Source organism: Lutjanus erythropterus, chromosome 1 (assembly GCF_056507025.1).
Source record: "Lutjanus erythropterus isolate fLutEry1 chromosome 1, fLutEry1.hap2, whole genome shotgun sequence".
NCBI classification, from domain to species: Eukaryota; Metazoa; Chordata; class Actinopteri; order Lutjaniformes; family Lutjanidae; genus Lutjanus; species Lutjanus erythropterus.
The window spans coordinates 24,634,864-24,654,022 of NC_139317.1; the positions used below are offsets into that span (position 1 = coordinate 24,634,864).

The 19,159-nt window shown below is 38.8% G+C and overlaps 1 protein-coding gene across 4 annotated transcripts in view; it reads right to left on the bottom strand.

The window, feature by feature from the left end:
• tcf12 (transcription factor 12) overlaps nt 1–19,159 on the bottom strand; it is a 102,542-nt gene that overhangs the window by 48,641 nt on the left and 34,742 nt on the right. For all 4 annotated transcript variants that reach the window (XM_084717871.1, XM_084717861.1, XM_084717852.1 and 1 more), the window contains exons 6-8: nt 5,358–5,419; nt 2,498–2,630; nt 903–955 (exon numbers count right to left, since the gene is read on the bottom strand). In XM_084717871.1, coding sequence (XP_084573997.1) covers nt 903–955; nt 2,498–2,630; nt 5,358–5,419 — 248 coding nt within the window. The remainder of the gene's footprint in view (nt 1–902; nt 956–2,497; nt 2,631–5,357; nt 5,420–19,159) is intronic.

Here is a 19,159-nt window from a genome sequence, read left to right on the forward strand (position 1 = left end):
TCAAAGCCCTGAAAGGCAAATCCAGTCTCAGACTCCCTCACCAAAAAAAGCAAAAAAAAAGAAAACCCTTTTATTGTTTAAGGAACGAAAAGGGTGGGATTTTGGTGAACCAGTTGCTTCTTATTAAAAAGAAAAGAAAAAAAATCATTGTCTTGTACCAGTTCTTGGAATTTAAGGCAAGGCTTAATAAAACCTTTGCCAATCCACCAGGGCTTTAACAATGAACATCTGACTTACTGATTTATGCATATTAATGAACTTGAGCACCCCCTGTCTAAGCGAATGCAAGCTGAGCTCCACACTTCTCTGCATCCTAATGGTTTCTGCTCCACCGGGATCATTACCAATAGAAATTTCAGATATTCTGTGCTATTAATCTCTGTCTGTCCTCCTGTTCGGCTACGTAATGACTAATTAAACATCAAAAGAGCAGAGCTGGGGATCCGCTCTGACAGCCTCTCTTTCTCCCAGGAGAGGCCGTGAGGAGGCTAGACTGTGACAGGGCAGCGCTGAAAATCAATCACCTCGAGGTGCACATGTGTACGCACACACACTCATGCATGTACACACACACACACACACACACACACACACACACACACACAACTACTAAAAATGTACAGAAAGATGTACCCTACAGAGACATGTACATACTAATATTGAACAGCAAGCATGTAAACAACAAACATTAAAGTAAGAACTGGTGTCAGTGCTGAGCAAAGCCCACAAAACAACTGAATTCCCGTTAGTGATGTCAAGTGATGTGGTAGTGATGTCAAGAGCGCTCTTTGTGTGCAAGTGTGGAGAGGGAGGGCGTGTAAGCATAGGTGTGTGTGTGTGTCTGCTTAAGTAAGCTCACTGTGAAATCTATTTATATGAGAGGTAGATGATCTTCCACTCACAGATGAAGGCAGCCCAGGAGGGACCTTGCGAACCTTTTTTGTTTGTAGAGGATCTGTGGAGAGATGAAAGCACATCTAGTCATTCACAGGCAAAAAAGGCAACTATGAAACTGCTGTAAACAAGCCATAGCTCAATAACAACTTCTGTGTTGTCGTACTGCTCTGTACGAAGTGTTGTTTGTAATTAATTTATGGTTTTCACATTAAAATTTTTTTTAAAAAGTGTGTGTGCTAAAATGTTATTTACAAACATTCACTAAACCTGCCTTAACTTTGGTTGTTTTCTGCTGACTTTCCTTCATGCTCTTTGAACAGGGGTGAACAGTGTTGACTAGATGCGTCATGATTCTCCAAATGGATGGTTCAATGACTTTCTATTTTAAGGTGCCAATTTGACTGTATTTAAACATCATTTTTTTCAGCACCGATGCCTATGACATTAAACTATCGACTCTTAATTTGTAAAGAACGGACATTGGTTTTGTGCCCTGATAACTGTCATTTACATTCTCAAATTCCTCTTTCAAAAGAAGAATACGTCTATATGGTCAAGTGATATGTATATATATATACTCTTTATTTTACCAATGTTACAACATAACAGTCTTCTTCAGGGTGTTGACCATCCATCTGAAGTGCTGGTGAAGTAGTATTGTCTTTTGCATATTGGCTACCAGTGTGCAACTATTTGTTTGCTTTGAATTTTTATTCAGATTCGATTTTGCTCATATAGACCGATTTTCAATTTAAGATTGAAATTATGGCACCCCTCATGCTGACCTACGATGCTATAGCATTATATTACTGGGAGCAGGGCCAGTAATCTCCACCCCAAACTGGGGTGTGCTGACATTGGTAAAATAATGCGTGATCAAGTAGTGGAATAAAGAGGGAAAGCTTTTTTTAGAGATTCGTTTGATTTGCCATCTTTACCAAAATCTGACCACATTTGTGATAATTAAGACAACTTCAAGACTACTGTGTTCAATGCATCACTGCCAATTGTAAAAGCCACAGTAGACTCACTCCATAGTGACACTGGGTAAACGATGATGTAGCAACAGTATCCACTTAACAAGAAGAATGAGTGAATATATTACAAAAACAACAACAAAACAAATATTTAAAAAATCTGATTCCTATATCACCATGTGGCATTTCAGGCACAAGCTCATTTTCAGACACAAAACTAATTCAGAGACAGCATGTGTCTCTCAATTTGTTTCATGTCTGAAGAAGGGCTTGCGCTGCAACATCACATAATGGTAGAGGAACAAATGTTCATGGGAGCATTATCTGGTGTGCAGACTCGATTTTCCCCTCTTTCACATGTACTGACATGTTTGAATTTGCGTGCTTTTGCAAACTTTTTGCATTATAAAAAACATATCTTTCATTCTTTTTGGAAGTTTAAGACTTGAGTGAGACGGTGTCGCCAACAAGACGTATTCAGTTAATTCTGTTTGCTCTAAGGTTCAGATTATTTTCAATACACATAGGCTACATTTGTCCCTGAAGAGAAAAATGTTTTGAAAGAAAACAAGAATATAATTTCTCTCGCATTTTTTTCTTATAATCATTGAGATGGCACTGACCGATGGGCGGAGGATCTGGTAGAGAACGTCTTCTTGGATTGGCTGCAGTGAAGGAGTATAAAGGTGCAGCTGACTTCCCTGATGTAGTCACTGAACCAGGACTCGCCAACCCGATGTCCGGCCTTACAGAAGACTGAGAGAGAAAACAAACACACAAATGCTTAAAGCTAATATCAGCTTTAAGAAGTTTACTTCAGTCAGATGGTAATTTCAAGCACCATCAACTACACTGACTCTATTTATATTGTGCAATCTACATTTGACTTTAGAACAGTTTGGTCCTCAATGATACAATAGTAAAAAAGCATGCCAGCTCTAATAGTGTGTTCATTGTAATTAGCAAATATAATATCAAAATCATCATGAAGATTAAGCATAAAATAGTTGTAATGGATGTACAAATTATTTTCAGAGTAACATATTGCATATTGAAGACATGTAACTCCTGTTTATTCTGTGCCAAAGGACAGACCCTTGAAAGCTCACCACGTCATCCTATCACCAATATCTATTTGACCTGAACAACCCCAACAAACCAGGTTAAGAGGCCAATAAAGAGCTTGGTCTAATTAGAGTAATCGGCTGCAGATCAGTAGAGCAGGGATCAGGAGACCGAGTACAACTCAGAGAGATGTGTAGTAGTTGGCTTGAAAACTCGCCTCACGTGCCCCCGTTTGAATCCACTTTGAGGCTGAGGATTGACACAGTGACCCCTGAGACCTTTGCAACAGCTTTGATGTTTGATTGACAAATCCAACACGTGCTGACAAATTCAAAACAATTTAAAATAAACTCTCTTCAGTAAACTGAATGTACTATAAAAGAAACAGAGATTATTTCTCTGATCTAAAATGTAGGTCATAAAAAAACTGTCAGACACAATGTAACATAAATGTAACCTAAAAGATCACAGCATGCACATGACACAACAGACCCACTTCTGCCGTTTCCTTTGTCCAATGATATTGAATCTCTGCAGGTACACTGGCTCTGGCCTCTTTTACATTATTATAACTATTCCAGGAGGAACCATTAAAGACTCATGCAAATTTGGATGCTTGTGATTGACTTTGTGAACACCTCTGAATAGTTTTATTCAGTTTACATTTAATTTACTCAACAATCTATTAGTGAGGGCTATTGCACCTAATTCAGAGAACAGGCAAGAATCAGAAAATCAAATGCTTGCAGTTTACAGTTAGTACTAAATATGTATGTTTCATGTAGGAACTACTTTCTTTCTAACATATAAAGAAAGTAGTCCCTCATGAAACTGCTTACAACAAGGTCTGTGGATTATCTTGCGTAACCGGGTCATGATTTCTGGAATGCGACATTACTGTCGAGATTCAAATCTTTTTTTGTTTGCTTATTCTTTGCATTTTAAGAATTGCAAGTCAGGTGCCATTTATTTCCATTATATTTGAGAGAAGGCTGAAATCTTTATGGCCGATACCTCCAAAACTCTACATCTCACACAAAAATAATCTACATGGATTAATAGCACTACAGGTAAGAAGAAAAATATGTATTTTTGATCTTGGAGTGAACTGTCCCTTTAATAGGAGACTTTACGACACAGATGTTCAGAAATTCACATTTGAAATGTTGACAAAATAATTTGCAGCTCATGTCAAGTTTACCTGAGCCCTGGCAGGCAAAACTGAGAGACAGTCTGTGTCAAAACAACAGCAGGGATCTCCACCGATCCTCAGACGTCACATGCCACGTCAGGCAAATTGTGGGCAAAGATGAACAGTAGTTGTCGCATGGCTACCTGCCATGTGGCAAGTAGATCATGAGATCAATTATTTGGCTTAAGAAGCTGACAACATTCAGTAAAAGGTTACATAGGGTTGAAAAGCAGGCTATAAATCAGTAGGTCTATAGCTGTGTAACTCTCCCAGTGGTTATTGTCATTTATAAGTTGCTATGGCTGTTCCCTCTGCAGATTCTCTGTGGACAGAAAATTATTTATTGATTAATTAATTGATTTTTGATTAATCTCTGCAGGCACAGATCTGCATACTTTCCTCAACTCCTCCTAAAAATGTTTTTAAAAAGTAGTCTCTCTCAAAATACTTTTATCAACACATATACATATATATATATATATATGTTCCTCCCACCAGTTAAACAGACATCACCTGCGTGTCATCCATTAATGGTGAAAACTAGCTCTGTCTACACGGGTATTCTGTGTTGACATGGTGCAAATATGTACAAAGTGTATAAAAAAAAAAGATTATTATTACAGATTATTCCATGGGAAATACAAGGGGGTCCCCAGTGTAATTTCTATCTTTTAAGGGGTCCTTGATGGAGAAAAAAAGGCTTTCAGTTTTTCAAAGAGTCCGAAATTTTAAAATGTAACTTTGGGTTTACATGTTGTTAAGCCTTGAAGAGTCTTAGAAAGAGAAAGATCTTTGATCATTTGTAAATTAACAGGAAGCCCATGAAAGGAAGCAATATAAAACAAGGTAGACTTGTGTTAATAAAAAATGGACTCCCACTCCAGGCAAAAGCCTGACTGCTGTGTTTGTGGTAGTTATAGTGAGGGGAGCTATTATTTAGACAGGAATAGAGGGATTTACAGTAATCCAACCTTGATTAAATAAAGGCCTAGATCCCCTATTTGAAATCAGTGGAAGACAGGCAAAGTCTAATTTTAGCAACATTTAAAAGTTGTAGAAAACTAAACAACCCTTCTTACCTGCGTGTCACAACTCAGAGTTAAATTAATATTGTTATTATCTATAGAATAGGAACAAAAGGGCTATATGAAAGTGAGGGCCCACTATCTGTAACAGTATTATTGGTATTGGAGCAACGTGAACTTGATATGTGATGAGAAACTCACCTGGCAGCCAGATGCTCCAGGATCCCTCCCGTAGCCAACAAATGACGCCCTCTCTGATTTACCTGTAAAAACACATAAAGGAATGTAAGAACAATTGTTAATTACATGATACTTGAGCACATGACTGGAATTACACAGAATAAAATACTGTATACAGTGTTCTCGTTTTGTACCACACTAAAGTGTTAAGCGAACACTTACTTTGTTGCTTCTTAACTGTGCTGACAATGATTTGAATATAATTGTGCCTATTTGGATAATTGATTATTTAGTCAATTCAATGGAAAAGTTACGCATGGTAAGTCTTCACCTCAATACTTAATAAGCTTCAGTACAAGCTTCCTTCCTACACACAACTTGCAACTTGTAACATGCAATTTGCTGATTTAAACCACTAGCCTGATGGTCACTATGGTAACCTTTGAAGATTGCAAACATGCTGTAAGGTGCTGGATGTTGTAAGGACCCTTATGGTATGATTTGATTTTGATTCTATGGTCACAATTAGGGCTGGGCGATATAGCTTATATAGATCAGATTTCTGGCTTGGCTTTATCGATAAGAAGCAGAAGACATGACAGGAAAAGGGGAAAAGGGGAAAGACAGTTGGGGGACAACCTGCGGCAAACATACATACTATAATACTGTGATATAGCATGTAATAGCAAGTTCAAACGTCCACCATCGTCTTTAATATTATATGCTGCAGGCTGGAAGCAAAGAGGGAAAGAAGGAAGGAGGGACGGGATTATTGGATGGATGAACTTAAATGACTGACTGACATTTGATATATTTGACTGACTTGCAGTAAACTGTTAAAAGTGTTTAAAAGAGTCAAACCAAATTAACTCTGGTTTCCATCATCGCGTCTCATAGAAATGGAACTCCCTCAGGTCCTGTTACTGTGTACTTCATACAAAATGTACTAAACTACTTGACAGACAGACAGTAGTTTAGACAAGTGGGTCCTTTGTAGAACCCTAAGTTGTAGGAGAATTGTTCTTGACTGTGACAAAGGAAAAGATAAAACCTGCACTTCTGTAAAACACTGTAATATGTCACAGAGTTTTCAGTATGCAAACTATGTTTTAGGTGGACTAATTACAGATTAATTAATTGGCAGGGAGCGCGTCTATCAGCGTCATGTTCGGCATGCATATCTCAAAGGAAGGCTCCCAAGCAGCCATCAGGGGAAAGATAAAACTTACAGCACCCAACACACATGAATCATACACATCACAATATCCAAACTCAGCAGTTTTACTCCCCTGGAAAAACAAACAAACAAACAAATGAGAGCTCCTGGGGGAGAATGATGAATAACTTTAATAGCATCATACATTATTTTTGTCAGACTTCCAAATATTACAAGCACAGACACAAGCGTTGGAACTAAATTCTGTTTACTCTGGGGAAAAGGTAAATATTTTTTGTGAGTTAAAAACTTGCATAGCCTGGATCTTTTGTTACGCACTGACTGATCTGAACATTGCTTTCACAAGCGCAGGTGAACAGAGGCACATCTAAGAGAATTCACTTGTGCTTATCTGAGCAGTCCTGCAGGAGACAGTTGTTATGCATCTGTGCAGACAGTCTCCAGAGACCGAGGGAGCTGAGGAAATCAGGGAAGATGGTTTCACTGGCAAAGCTGCTTCTCTCCTAACAATAATGCGATACAGTTCTGAGCCATCGCTCTTGTAAAAGGAAATAGGATTAAGTTGTCGGTTACCACCAACGTTCCTTATCATGGCAGGATGATGAAACATCTCCTTTGACAGAGAATTTTAATTTCTTTATTTGCTGTCTAATATCTAAAGGCAGTTTAGTTAAATTCATTTTCATTTCTAAAAACCTCTCCTGAGGAAAAGGTCTGAACAAGTGCAAGAGTTAAATATTCATTGGCAGCATGTGTTTTGTCTCACACACACACTGTGTCTTATGTGAATAATTGATGGCCACTGTTGTAGTTTCAGGGCCTACCTGAGCAGACAGTGTGTTTGTGAAAACAATGTCTCAGTCCAAACTGTGACACAGAGAAGCAGGCACACAGCTCCCCCAAAAACTGTAGAGTCTGGCAACAGAAAGTCTACGGAGACGCTCTAGGTCCTGTGCTCAATCAACAGTGCAACCTGAATTAAGAGTACACAGGAATACACAGTGAAACCGAGAAATCACTGAGCAAATGACTGTGCACAAACATTTACTGCATTTGTAAGCAATGAGATATTGCCATTTTCTTGCCAGAGCATCTACAAGGACACCACTTATTACAACAGGAAAATGTTCCCATAAAACGAACAAGAAATTACAGTTCCCTCATACCATAAGCTACAGCCATTACATCGGCTTTTTTACACAATTAAAAAAACAGACTTAAAGCTGGTGTAGACACTTTTAAAGAGAGTTTTTTTACACTTGACAAAAGTTAGACAATAATCTTTAAGCATAATGTAATTCAAGTGGTCTGAGAGAAAATCAGACTTCCTCCTTCCTCCTCTTGGCTCTGTTTTCTGGTTTTAGAAAAGCTAGCCTTCGACAGGAGACTTTGGCCAATCACAAGTCAGTAATGGTGCCTGCAGGCTACAAGATTTCAGCAATCTTGTACGTTTATTGAAAGTCACAGTGCACAGCATAGATCTAACAAAGTTGGGTAGACATCAAGTTTGATGTATGTAGACTGTACGATGATCACTCCTACCAAATCGTAGGCTACAGCGCAAGTCAATATACAAGAAAATGTTTTGGAGGCATGACCAAGGATATCACCATTTTTCCTTCGCATTTGGAAAACTTAACACTGTATACCCAGCTTAAGATAGTTGATTGTTCATCCCCAAAATGTCAGTGTTTGACATCTTGCGAAAGAAACTCAACAATTAACCATCTTCCTCCAGAATCACTTACTGCTCATTTAATGTTTTTAACACCCTATTACACAAAAAATACATTTGATAATATTACATATGGCAGTCATCTGCTATGACTGATGCTGTTCCTTTTCTCCCTTTTATCAATAATTACATCAATTTAACTTGTTTCTTCTATAAACACAACACTGAGTATATCAGCCTCAGATGGATGCAATGTCCAAGCTTTGATTCGCTCCATAAACTCTGTTGCACGCCCTTCCTTTTTCTGCATAAATCTCTGCATGAACACATAATAGAGTTGAAATGTAATAAAATCGTATTTTTTCCTTTAAAGTACCGACTGAACCATGTTCTTCTACTGGGAATTGTTCTGCATTTGCAAAATCTGAGAGAGCTCACGGCACTGTCATTTAAAATTTGACAGACAGAACTGGTTCAGGCAGAAATACATAACATTTTCAAATTATAATTGGAAGGAGCAGTAGCTGAAGTTACTATTCTCCATTCAGTGTTCTTAGAAGAATAGATTAAACTCACTGTATTACTATAATTTAAAAGTAGCTGTCTTTGAACCTGATAAAAGCCTGTTTTTTAAAGCACTGAAAGGCTCCCAATCTACATGAACAGAAAGGAGGGTGTTCTTGGTCTATTTGATGAAACAATGAGCAAGTTTTGAACATGTGCAGTGTACAAAGTCAAAGTATCCAATATGTGACCACTGGACATGGCAACCCTCCCCCATTCAGGTACTGTTCCCTCCTCTGTGCACATCCCATGATCTGAATTAGCCAGCAAGAAGAGAAGGATGCCGCAGTGCTCAGGGGACCGACAGCCACGTGGCAGCGTACTTGGGGATTAACTTCAGTAGCATGTCCATTGGTCATGGATGAGCAGATCTCTTAGTTTGTTAAAGACTGTCCTGCCTGCTGAGGATGAAGCAGCTCTGACCATTTTATCCGATCACGTATCTCATTAGACCAGGGTGACCAAACTTTTTTAATTGTAGGCCAAATACAGAAAAATATAAGGAGTCATAGGACAAACAATCAGGGTTGTAGTAGGCGATAGATGCCGGTTATAGATCTTTTTCAATGCAAAATAGCATTTATTCACCTTTTATAGAGATTTCCTCACGTGATTTTTATTTTTAATTTTAGCCAAATTTCAATCTGTTGTTTACTGAACATTATGAGACTAAAGAACACATTGCCCTTTCCTCCACCTAAAGATTTGCCTTGTACACATCCCTTCCTTCTCCTCTCTCTCCCTCTCCTTAGTGGACAGCATGGCATCAGTGCTTGCAGGTTAAAGAAATGTGCTGCAAGCTGCATGCACACCCGCCGGCACCGACATCTGTCCTTTTTTCAGACATCCTCCAAAAAAACAAACAACACACCCCCCCAAAAAAAATCATGGCTCGAGGTTTCAAATGGTTAATAGTGTTTTCTTGTCAATCAGTTAGCAAGATTAACACATAAATATGGACAGCAACACTATTAGAGTCCTACACCAGTTTGGGTACCTGCTGGGTAACCCACAAAAAAGTTGTGTAACAGGTAAAAAACATATTTATAAACATTCACTGGTACAGGCAAGACTACTTCTTATTATCTGTGTGAAGCTTGATGAGCTTAATTAGGTTATTCATTTGCAAGATACCGTGGGCTGGCTAAAGTTATGAGACATTGATCTAGGTCACCTACAGTGCAAATTATTAAAAATATGCTTGAGCCATATTCTAGTTTTGTTTGTTTTTTGAATTCACTGCAGGTCATTAAAAAAGGGGCAGCGAGCCACAGACTTCTACTCTCCTCCATCTTCTTCAGAAAGTCCTGCTGGAAACATCCAGTCAGTATTTTTCCTCTTCACTACTTCAGAAATCAATCTTGAGTTTAAATTCCAGTGTGGCCTCTTAAACTTTGCAATGCGGGAGAACAACAACTTCTTATACAAAACTCAGTAAAATTCACAGTTTGCGACTATGAGGCTGAGTTGCTATTGAAATTTCAGGAGAATGCTTATTTATGAAGCAGGAGTAAAGTAGAACAAAGTGATATATCAAGTGGAACATACTGCTGGGTTGGCCAGTTCTAAAGCCAAGAGCCTAAATTAGCTGAACAAAATATATCCTTATCATGCAGTGACACAATCTCCTGTCTGACGCAAATATACTGTAACTCATTGTGAGGAAAACAGGCCACTGTAATAATCTGTATTTCCCAATAAAATAAGAAAAACAAAACAAGTTGTTAAATCTGAAATGGCCGACTGAAGTGTTTAAGTTGGAAAGACAAGCTTAGAAATCAAAGACAGTTCCTGCTGTGAGAAAAGGAAACAAATAAAAGCAGAATTAATCAGTTTCATGCGTTACAGTCTTGTTATTACTAATGCTCTGTTTTCCCTCCTCTTAGCAGGCGTGTGTGATCACAGCCTCACAACAAGAGCAACACTATTATTGTTATTATTTTGTTGACTGGGCCCATTTGTTCTTAACAGGGCTGCGCGGGACTGAGCCTGTTTTTTCTTTTTGTGTCACAGGCCTACTAATGAGTCTAAAGTGCAGTGATTGATAGGAAGCAAAAGTCATTATCCGCCTTAAAACAGCAAAGATGCAAAACATACTAAATGCCAAAAGCAACATGAGTAAAGTGGCCTAATTACAGGCAATCACCATCAATAACATAAATGTAAGTATGCAGACTGCCATCACACAGTATATCCCCTATGCAATGAAAAATCAATCTTCTCTTGAAGAAAAGAATTTCCATCAATCCTGATTAAAATATTCTGTGAAGCTGCTTATTAGCATATCATTCAGACGTGTGAAGGTGTAACAATTATTGCGAAGCATTTCACTGTAGAAGAATCTACATTCAACAGAATGTGCTGTTGCAGACAAATTAATATAGGAGGAAAAATCAAAAATACACAAAGATCTAAATGTCAAGCTAAACCACATAATGCCATGTCAATTCCAAGTAAAAAACTAAATAGTTGAGACCATATGCATACCTAATTCAAGTCAATACACTGCATTTTTTTGCAACTTTTGGCAGCAAAATCTTTATTTTACGTTAATTTACCTCGGCAATTCATTCATCAAAAACTATTTGTTATTTACAATGGTGGCCTGGCAAAACATTAAAACCTCTTGAAGAAATGTGGTAGGGGCTTGCAAAAAGGCAACAAAAGTTAATAGACAGCACCCCACATCCAAAAACATTTCAACACACACACAATAACTAACTTACAAGCCAAAATGTGGTTTTGGGTCTCCTGTGTCTCTGCCTACATCTATATCATCGTTGCCCATTCTACTATGTCCATTACAGTATCTGTCACTGTAAAAGGCAGATTTGCACAGCCAGGCTGGATAGAGAGCAGCTATCCAAGCGTCAATCTACAGATTTTAAAGGCATCGAAGCACTGCTATAATTATGCCACTCATGGACTTCCACATACAAGTTGCTGAGGGGCTGATGAGGTCAAGGACAGAAATCATCATCCCAGAATAAGACACTCTGAAGCAACGTTTCCTTAATCGTCTGCCTGTATCTGGCAAATGATTTGGCCATTGCTTGATGCCACTGCAACACCATCACCGTGTGCAGCACGGATGGTGACATCTGAGTGATGCACTGTGCCCAGTTTCTGCTAAATATAGCACTTTGTATTGGACTTCAGCCATTGTTTATTCAGATCCAAGAATCATGCCTTTACTCTTTCAATGTTTTTTTTTTCAAACTCCAGCCTGCTGTCATGTGCCTTTTATCAGGAGGGTCTAGCTTCTACCTGTTCTGCCATACAGCCCAAATTTTACTATTATATTGATATCTTATTCTTCAAGTTCTCTAATTGCAGCCAAGGAACTGCATATTTCTATCAGGGATCCTTTAGATTCTTGGTCTCCTTACCTTGTTACTGTCCCACACACGCATTTCTACTGCTGGCCATTTCATAGCTTCACCACACGAGTTGTGTTTTAGGTATAGACAGGCCTGGGCGATATAGCCGAAAAACTTAGCACGATAGTGAAGTTTCATATCGGTCGATATCATTAATTATTGATTGTGTAAGTTGTGACTGATATGTTTTGTACTCCAAAGGGTGGAAGTGGCTGAGGGGATAAAATAAGTTTGTTGTATTATATTGCAACAATATTACAGGGATGACTATTGGTGCTTTCACAAAATGTGAGATTATTTTATAAATAATCATCAGTAATGTGGATATAATGCCTAAGTGAGCAAAGGAAAATAATAGATCAGCTGGAACAGTCTGGTAAATTCTCAAAATGACATCACTGAACTGTAATGCAGCCTTTAAAACCAGGAAAAGACAACACTTCTGACATATCGCGATATAACGATATCCAAAATCTATCACGATATCTAGTGTCATATCACAATACAATATAATATCATTATATTGCCCAGCCCTAGGTATAGGCCTGTAACGATAACTTTTTTTTTTAAGTCTTTCTCTTTCACTTTCCTTCCCCAGATGTTCTCCTGACTCGTGTACAAGCTTAAACCACCAACTTCACACCTATGAGCTGGCCTCTTGAACTGCACCAGATTTCATTACACACGCTTTATTCTGCAACAACCACAGTATAAAACACGAGTGGTGTCAGACCACATGAGAGATGACCCTGAGGGTGACATTTTGTTTTGCAATCATCTTTTCATCAACACCATGCAAACAAAATACCCCACACAACCCTTCAGCAACCATATACAAAGCAACTGTTAAACTTCAATATTTATACATTGAAGTGTAGGCAACAGTGTTTACTGTGATGTGTCTCCTAACTTTATTAATGACCACTTTAGGGCTGCAACTGACAATTACTGTCATTCTCAATCCATTTTAATCTTATTTTCTTGACTGACTGATTAGTTTTTTGGTCCATAAAATGTCAGAAAATAGCGGAAAATATTAATCAGTGTTTCCCAAAGCCCAAGGTGACACCTTCAGCTGTCACCTTCAAAGATATTCAATTTACTGTCATAAAGGAGTAAAGAAACCAGAGTATTCACATTTAAGAAGAAGAAATCAGAGATTTTTGACTTTTTTATTGAAAATTACTCAAACCAACTGATTATCAAAATTGTTGCCAATTAATTTAATAATCGACTAATAAATGATTAATCACAGCTCTGGACCACTTATTTTTTTATTACAAAAAATAGTTTGACTGCTGTACAGTCATTTCAATCAAAATTCAGTAATTCATTAAAAAGGTTCAAATATGGGAGGGAGAATGCACCTAATATGTAACTACATTAGCCAAACTATTCAACTCAAATAAAGTAAGTTTCTAAATTTATAGAAAAAACAATCAAATCAAGCAATCTCTATCAGATCATTCATTTGGAGAAGCTTAGATTCAAGATAGCAGGAAGGAGGAGGAGAATGTTTGATAAGGCATGAGAATGAATATCCAGATATTTAAAGGGTCTCATTGATGTGTACAAAATCCACCAAATAATTAATTACTGCTTGTTCTTCTACACTGCTATAATGTTGTTCTTGAAAGAAAAATGGTACAAGATTGCTTTAATGTACCCAGGTGGACTAATATATAAAATAATAAAAATATTATTTTAAAAAATGCAATCAAATTTTGACATTAATTACATTGCAAATCTAGCTTGTGTTGTGTAAATTGAAAAATGAGATCAAATTTTCAGTCCAGCTCTACCTCAGCTACCTACATGTTGAGCTAGTGAAGTGAGTAAACAATATTAGGTGCTGAAATCCCACTGCAGGAAAAGACAGGGAGGAAAGGCTGCACAGCCGTTCATAGTGTGCCTCTATTATTGATCACAGGGCTGCAGTACAGCGCAGCATGGCACTGTGTCGAGCCCCTTACTTTGATAATGTGAGAGGTAGTGACCTAAGCGTCTCCAGGGATCAATTCAAACCCTCGCCACAAAAACAGCCAATTAGTGAGCGTGCTTCACTGCCTCTCAGATGCATTCCAAGGGCCTCTTTTTTCCATCCAGAAAACGAGTCCATTTTCCTCTTTCCATGGAAAGCCAAGTCCATGAAAACAAACACATAATACAGGATGAGGAAATGCTGTTAATGTATAAAACAAAAGGAACTTATCACACGCCAGCTCACTCGGTTTGTTTTTTTCTCTGAGCACACACAGATGTGATTGCTGCTGGTGGCCGTGTTCCCATGCAATGACTTCCATGGCACTACATTAATCCTATGAAGTATAAGAGACCATTTCTTAATGTCAGACCCACTTATCAGAATAAATTCATGGCAAAAAGAAAGGTTTTTATGGACTTTTTGACAATCTCCATTGAAAGTTCCAGGGCCTTAATACTGTTATCCAGCTTCTTGTTGTTTTTCTGATGATTTCCAGGAAAGCGATTGCAACACACGGACCTGATTATGTGATGATTAAATCATAAATTGATGAAAGGGTATTCTACCCTATATTAATGTAAAATCACACGAGGTGGAGTGCTGTTAAAGTGAATTATGACTGCAACTAACGATTATTTTCATTATCAATTAATCTGTAGAAACATTTGTTGATTAATTGATTAGTTGTTTGGTCCATACAATGTCAGAAAATGGGTGAGACATTGACTAGTGTTTTCCAAAGCCCAAGGGGATGTCCTAAAATATCTTTTTTTGTCAACAACACAAAGATACTCAGTTTAATGTCAGAGAGGACTAAAGAACCCTGAAAGTATTTAGATTTGAGAAGCTGAAATCAGAGAATTGAAAATCCTGAAGTTTTGTCCAGATGAATCCATAAAATTGCCTCAACTCAGCCTTCTAAATGTACTGAATGTCCATGTTTATATTTTCATTGCTAACTCTCGTGCAAATCAAATGACCAGATTGAGACCACCTGAAAAGGGTGGTCGGTGGCCTGGTGGCTCAGTTGGTGGAGTTGGTCCTCTGCAGCGGCCACAGGTTTAGCTACCATCTGTGGCCCTTTGCTGCATGTCATCCACCACCTTTCTCTCCCTCTCTTGACTTTAGCATGATTTCAAAAGCTAAACTACTAATAAATCCATCTGCTGATAGCAAAATTTGTTCAAGAAGTAATTTTCAAATAAATCTGTAAAAGTCATGTATAGTGTATATTTATACAAATCATTTCTCAATAATGGTAAAATCTATGCACATAAGAGTGGGTATTTTCCACGATTGAGGGGTCAGGACTGTAATAAGCTCATTTGTGTAACAACACACCTCATATTTGTCCTGTCTGTGGTCTCTCTCTATTAGTCGTTGTAACGTTAATGTAGGCTAACAGTTATTAGAGCATTTGTACAGGGAGTGATACATGTAGTTAAAAGTCCCAGTTCTGAGTATAGAGTATATATCAGCACTCGTGGAAGGCCTCTAGTCCAGTCAAATTACTTGGCCTGAACTAACTGTTGCATATAAAGTCTTATTTCTGGCCTCTCTGTCCACCTTGGAAGTAAAGTTGGACGGACTCCGTTGTTACTAATACATTCCTCTGGAAACAAGAGACGGTACAAGGACAAATCAGATGTACACTCACTCACTTTTTCCCCCCATACATTTTAAAATGCCTACTTTTGTTTCCTTTTCTCAACAGTTTGTGTACCTCCATCCTGTCAAAGCCGTCTGATGCTTCCACCAGGTTGTGTTTGACAGTAAATATAAGCTGGTTGGGTTAGAGGTTAGGTCAGTGTGTGGATGAGGAAACAGGGAGGGGGGATAGTCTGCCAAATCAGCTTCCTCCCTGGCTGGAGACATATCCACAGCTCAGCATCATGAACAACAGGAGGACAGAGAAACACGATAGAGCAACATAACGCTAAGAAAACATGTCTCCCTTGCCTTGAGCTCAACATCAATATCTGCGTACAGCCTTGTCAGCAGTGACATTATTCAAAACAGCAAGAGCAAATGTTAATGAGCTCTTATTTGCATATTTATTTTTTTCTTTGTTGAAATGTCACTGATTATTACGTACTATGATGATAAATGCATCTGCTCATGCAGCCTGATGTGTAATTAGCCATTAGGTGGAATGAATAGATCAATTAAAGGAGAGGGACCAGGATTAAGAGGAATCAAACCAGGAGGAATGCGGGGATGAGAAAGAAAATAACACATTAGGCTTGGGGGGAAAAGAGCTTACCACCATTGCTTTTTGATTAGGCTAGAAATCTGCAAAGGGTTATTAATCAAGAAAAGGTGTCTAAATTCTCAGCTAGATCAAAGATATCCCTCGTTTTGCTGCACATTCTTCAGCCCTGAAGTATGACTTTCAAAATCAGGAGCTGCTGCCCTTCACACTAGCTAAACAGTTTATTTTCTCCTAAAATCCATCTCTGTGTGAACGAGGAGATGTGGATTTCCTGATTGTATTTATCCCCTCCCAGGATAATCAGGTGCCATGGCTCGGTCTATTTGAATTTTCTCTAACTCGGTAAAAAGGAAAAAGGGGGCGGTGTAAAGGGGAAAATGTTTTCGTTTGGCCTTTGCCTTTTTCCGAGCCCAACTATTCTCCTGCCAGCGCTTGTTATTCACGAACGAGGAAAAAAATGCATTACTGCGGACCAGATGGGAACATTCCACATGACCAAACCAATCAATCACCTTGGTGGGACGCAGGTGTGACACAGCCGTGCAGCAACACACCATTTCACAGTCTATCAGGCACAAACACATGGTCACCAATCAATGGCACCCCGAGGACCCATGAGGAGGGGTGCTTCTCCGCAGCCTCACTGGTTCATGGCTGATGACTTCATAATCACACATCCATTCTCTCAGAGGAGAGAGGCGATGAGCTCCCTAATAACGTCTCCCACCATGTGAACACCAACACTGTAATGGATGCTGCTCTGGTAGGGTCGCTAACATGCTGCTCCCCCTCCTGCATCACACATTCACATGTGAGCTCAGCACCCTCGTCCCCGTCAGGCTGACAGAGAAAGAGGTCTGTCCAGGGAAACAAGAGCATATTTAACAAGCTGAAGAAATGTCCCCCAGTTGGATATTAGAATCAAGTCAGTGTGTAACATCAAAGTGTGTGTAGATGTTCGGCTTTAGATGCCAAACAACTGTTGAGCAGCAAAACAACAGAGAGCTGAGGTGAAGGACAAGGAAGGATACACACATGGGTTAGGAATGCTGATCAAGCTCCAAGCACTGTGGGCATATTTCCTTACACAGAAAACCCCTGCAAACCCTGAGCGGTCCACAGTGTAAGAACACAAGCCTGCACTAAATAAAACATCAAAACAGCCTGAAGGGGACAAGTCTTTTGATGAGTGCTCTCTGTGGGAGATGGCATTGTATGTGAGCAAAAACTGTAGCAGCCATTTAAAAGAGTTTTGTTGATTTTAAGTTGACAAAAAAAAAAGTACCTTCCCGCCCCCGTATTCCTGGCAGCGAAGAAAAAAGTCTCACAGTGCCATGCTTCTCTCCACACTTCCCACACCTCACACTCTCAGGGCTGTGCCAGCGCAGGACAAAATGTCAGGCATTGTCAAGTGGGAGTAAAGGCGAAACAAATGTTTGCATTTTATCAACCAATCACAATCCACTACAGACCGTCAAGATGGGAGTGTAATATTATCTAGTGTTTTGTTTGCCAGCATGGACAGAGGACGCCTGGGCGAGCAGTTGTGACTGTGGAAAAAATGGAGGCGGGGGTCAGGAGTAGTGGGCACGAGAATTAACCAGCAACTGTGGGCCACGTTTTCTGTGGCTCATCTCAACAAGGACTCAACCTTTGATGATGTATTTTCAAATGTCTTATGTGAGGGAAACTTTAGATTGAGACAGAGATTGATGTCCAGGAATTAGGAGTCAACTTCATGCATTCTCCATGTTGTAGTTGTGGGATTACTTCGCTTGAAGAAAAATAAGAAAGGAGGGTTAGAATTCACCACAAATCTGTGCCCATCCTTTGTTTAGGGATCAAACGATTAGCGCTGTCATGATAAGCCGCAATAAAATCTCAGACAGTTAGTACTACCGTTTCAAATTAATTATCATTAAAACTGTGTTCAATTACAGCGGCAACTTGGGTTAGTTTTATGAACATTTTCAGCACATTTAAACAAAACCATGATAGTACTGATAATCATGATCATTTTGGTCATTTTGGCATTTTTTCCACACTTGAGTGTTTGTTTATCCTCCTATTGTAACTTTTGGACAATCAATAAATAAAGTTCTTTATTTTGTTTTTGTTTATCTTTCACGTGTATCTTCATTGTTTTAGTTGGTTGGTGGTGTGATTTCAGCAAAAAAACAATATATTTTACATAAAAGGAAAAACGTACATGGAAATGTGCAGTACCACATACTGTCAGATTAGATTATGGACACAGAGCTATTTATTCAGGTTGATTTCAATTGAAAACAACTGTGGCACCGATTTAATACTCTCAAGACAACATCTGCACATAAATTCCAGAAGTTCATAAGTCAGCGCCAACACTGTATAATGCATCAAAGGTGAAAAGTGCATTTGCTATGTATAGAAATCATGAAAAATTTGTCTAGCCTTCCAATTTAATACTGAGTCACATACTCACTAGCATGGTTTGTGTTTACATTTCTATACAATAAGAATGGTGTTCTGCAGAGAAGATTCAAGAAAAACATTTGAGGACTCAATGGTCACTGGCTTTTTGGCGTATATCTAAACTGCACAGTGATAAAATATTCAATGCTTTCGGCATTGGCAGCACCACGGACTGAAGTCGGCAGACTTTAATTGTTTCACTAACAGTAATTCTTCTGAATGAATCATTTCCCTTTTAGCTTTGCGCATGTATTAAATAATCTCTAACATTCTTCTTGGCATCAGCTGCAGGCAGCATGAGGCGAGAGAAATGAGAGAAAGGGGGGAGGGGAGAAGGAAAGGAAGAGTGTGGAAAAAGAGAGAGAGATGAGGGATAC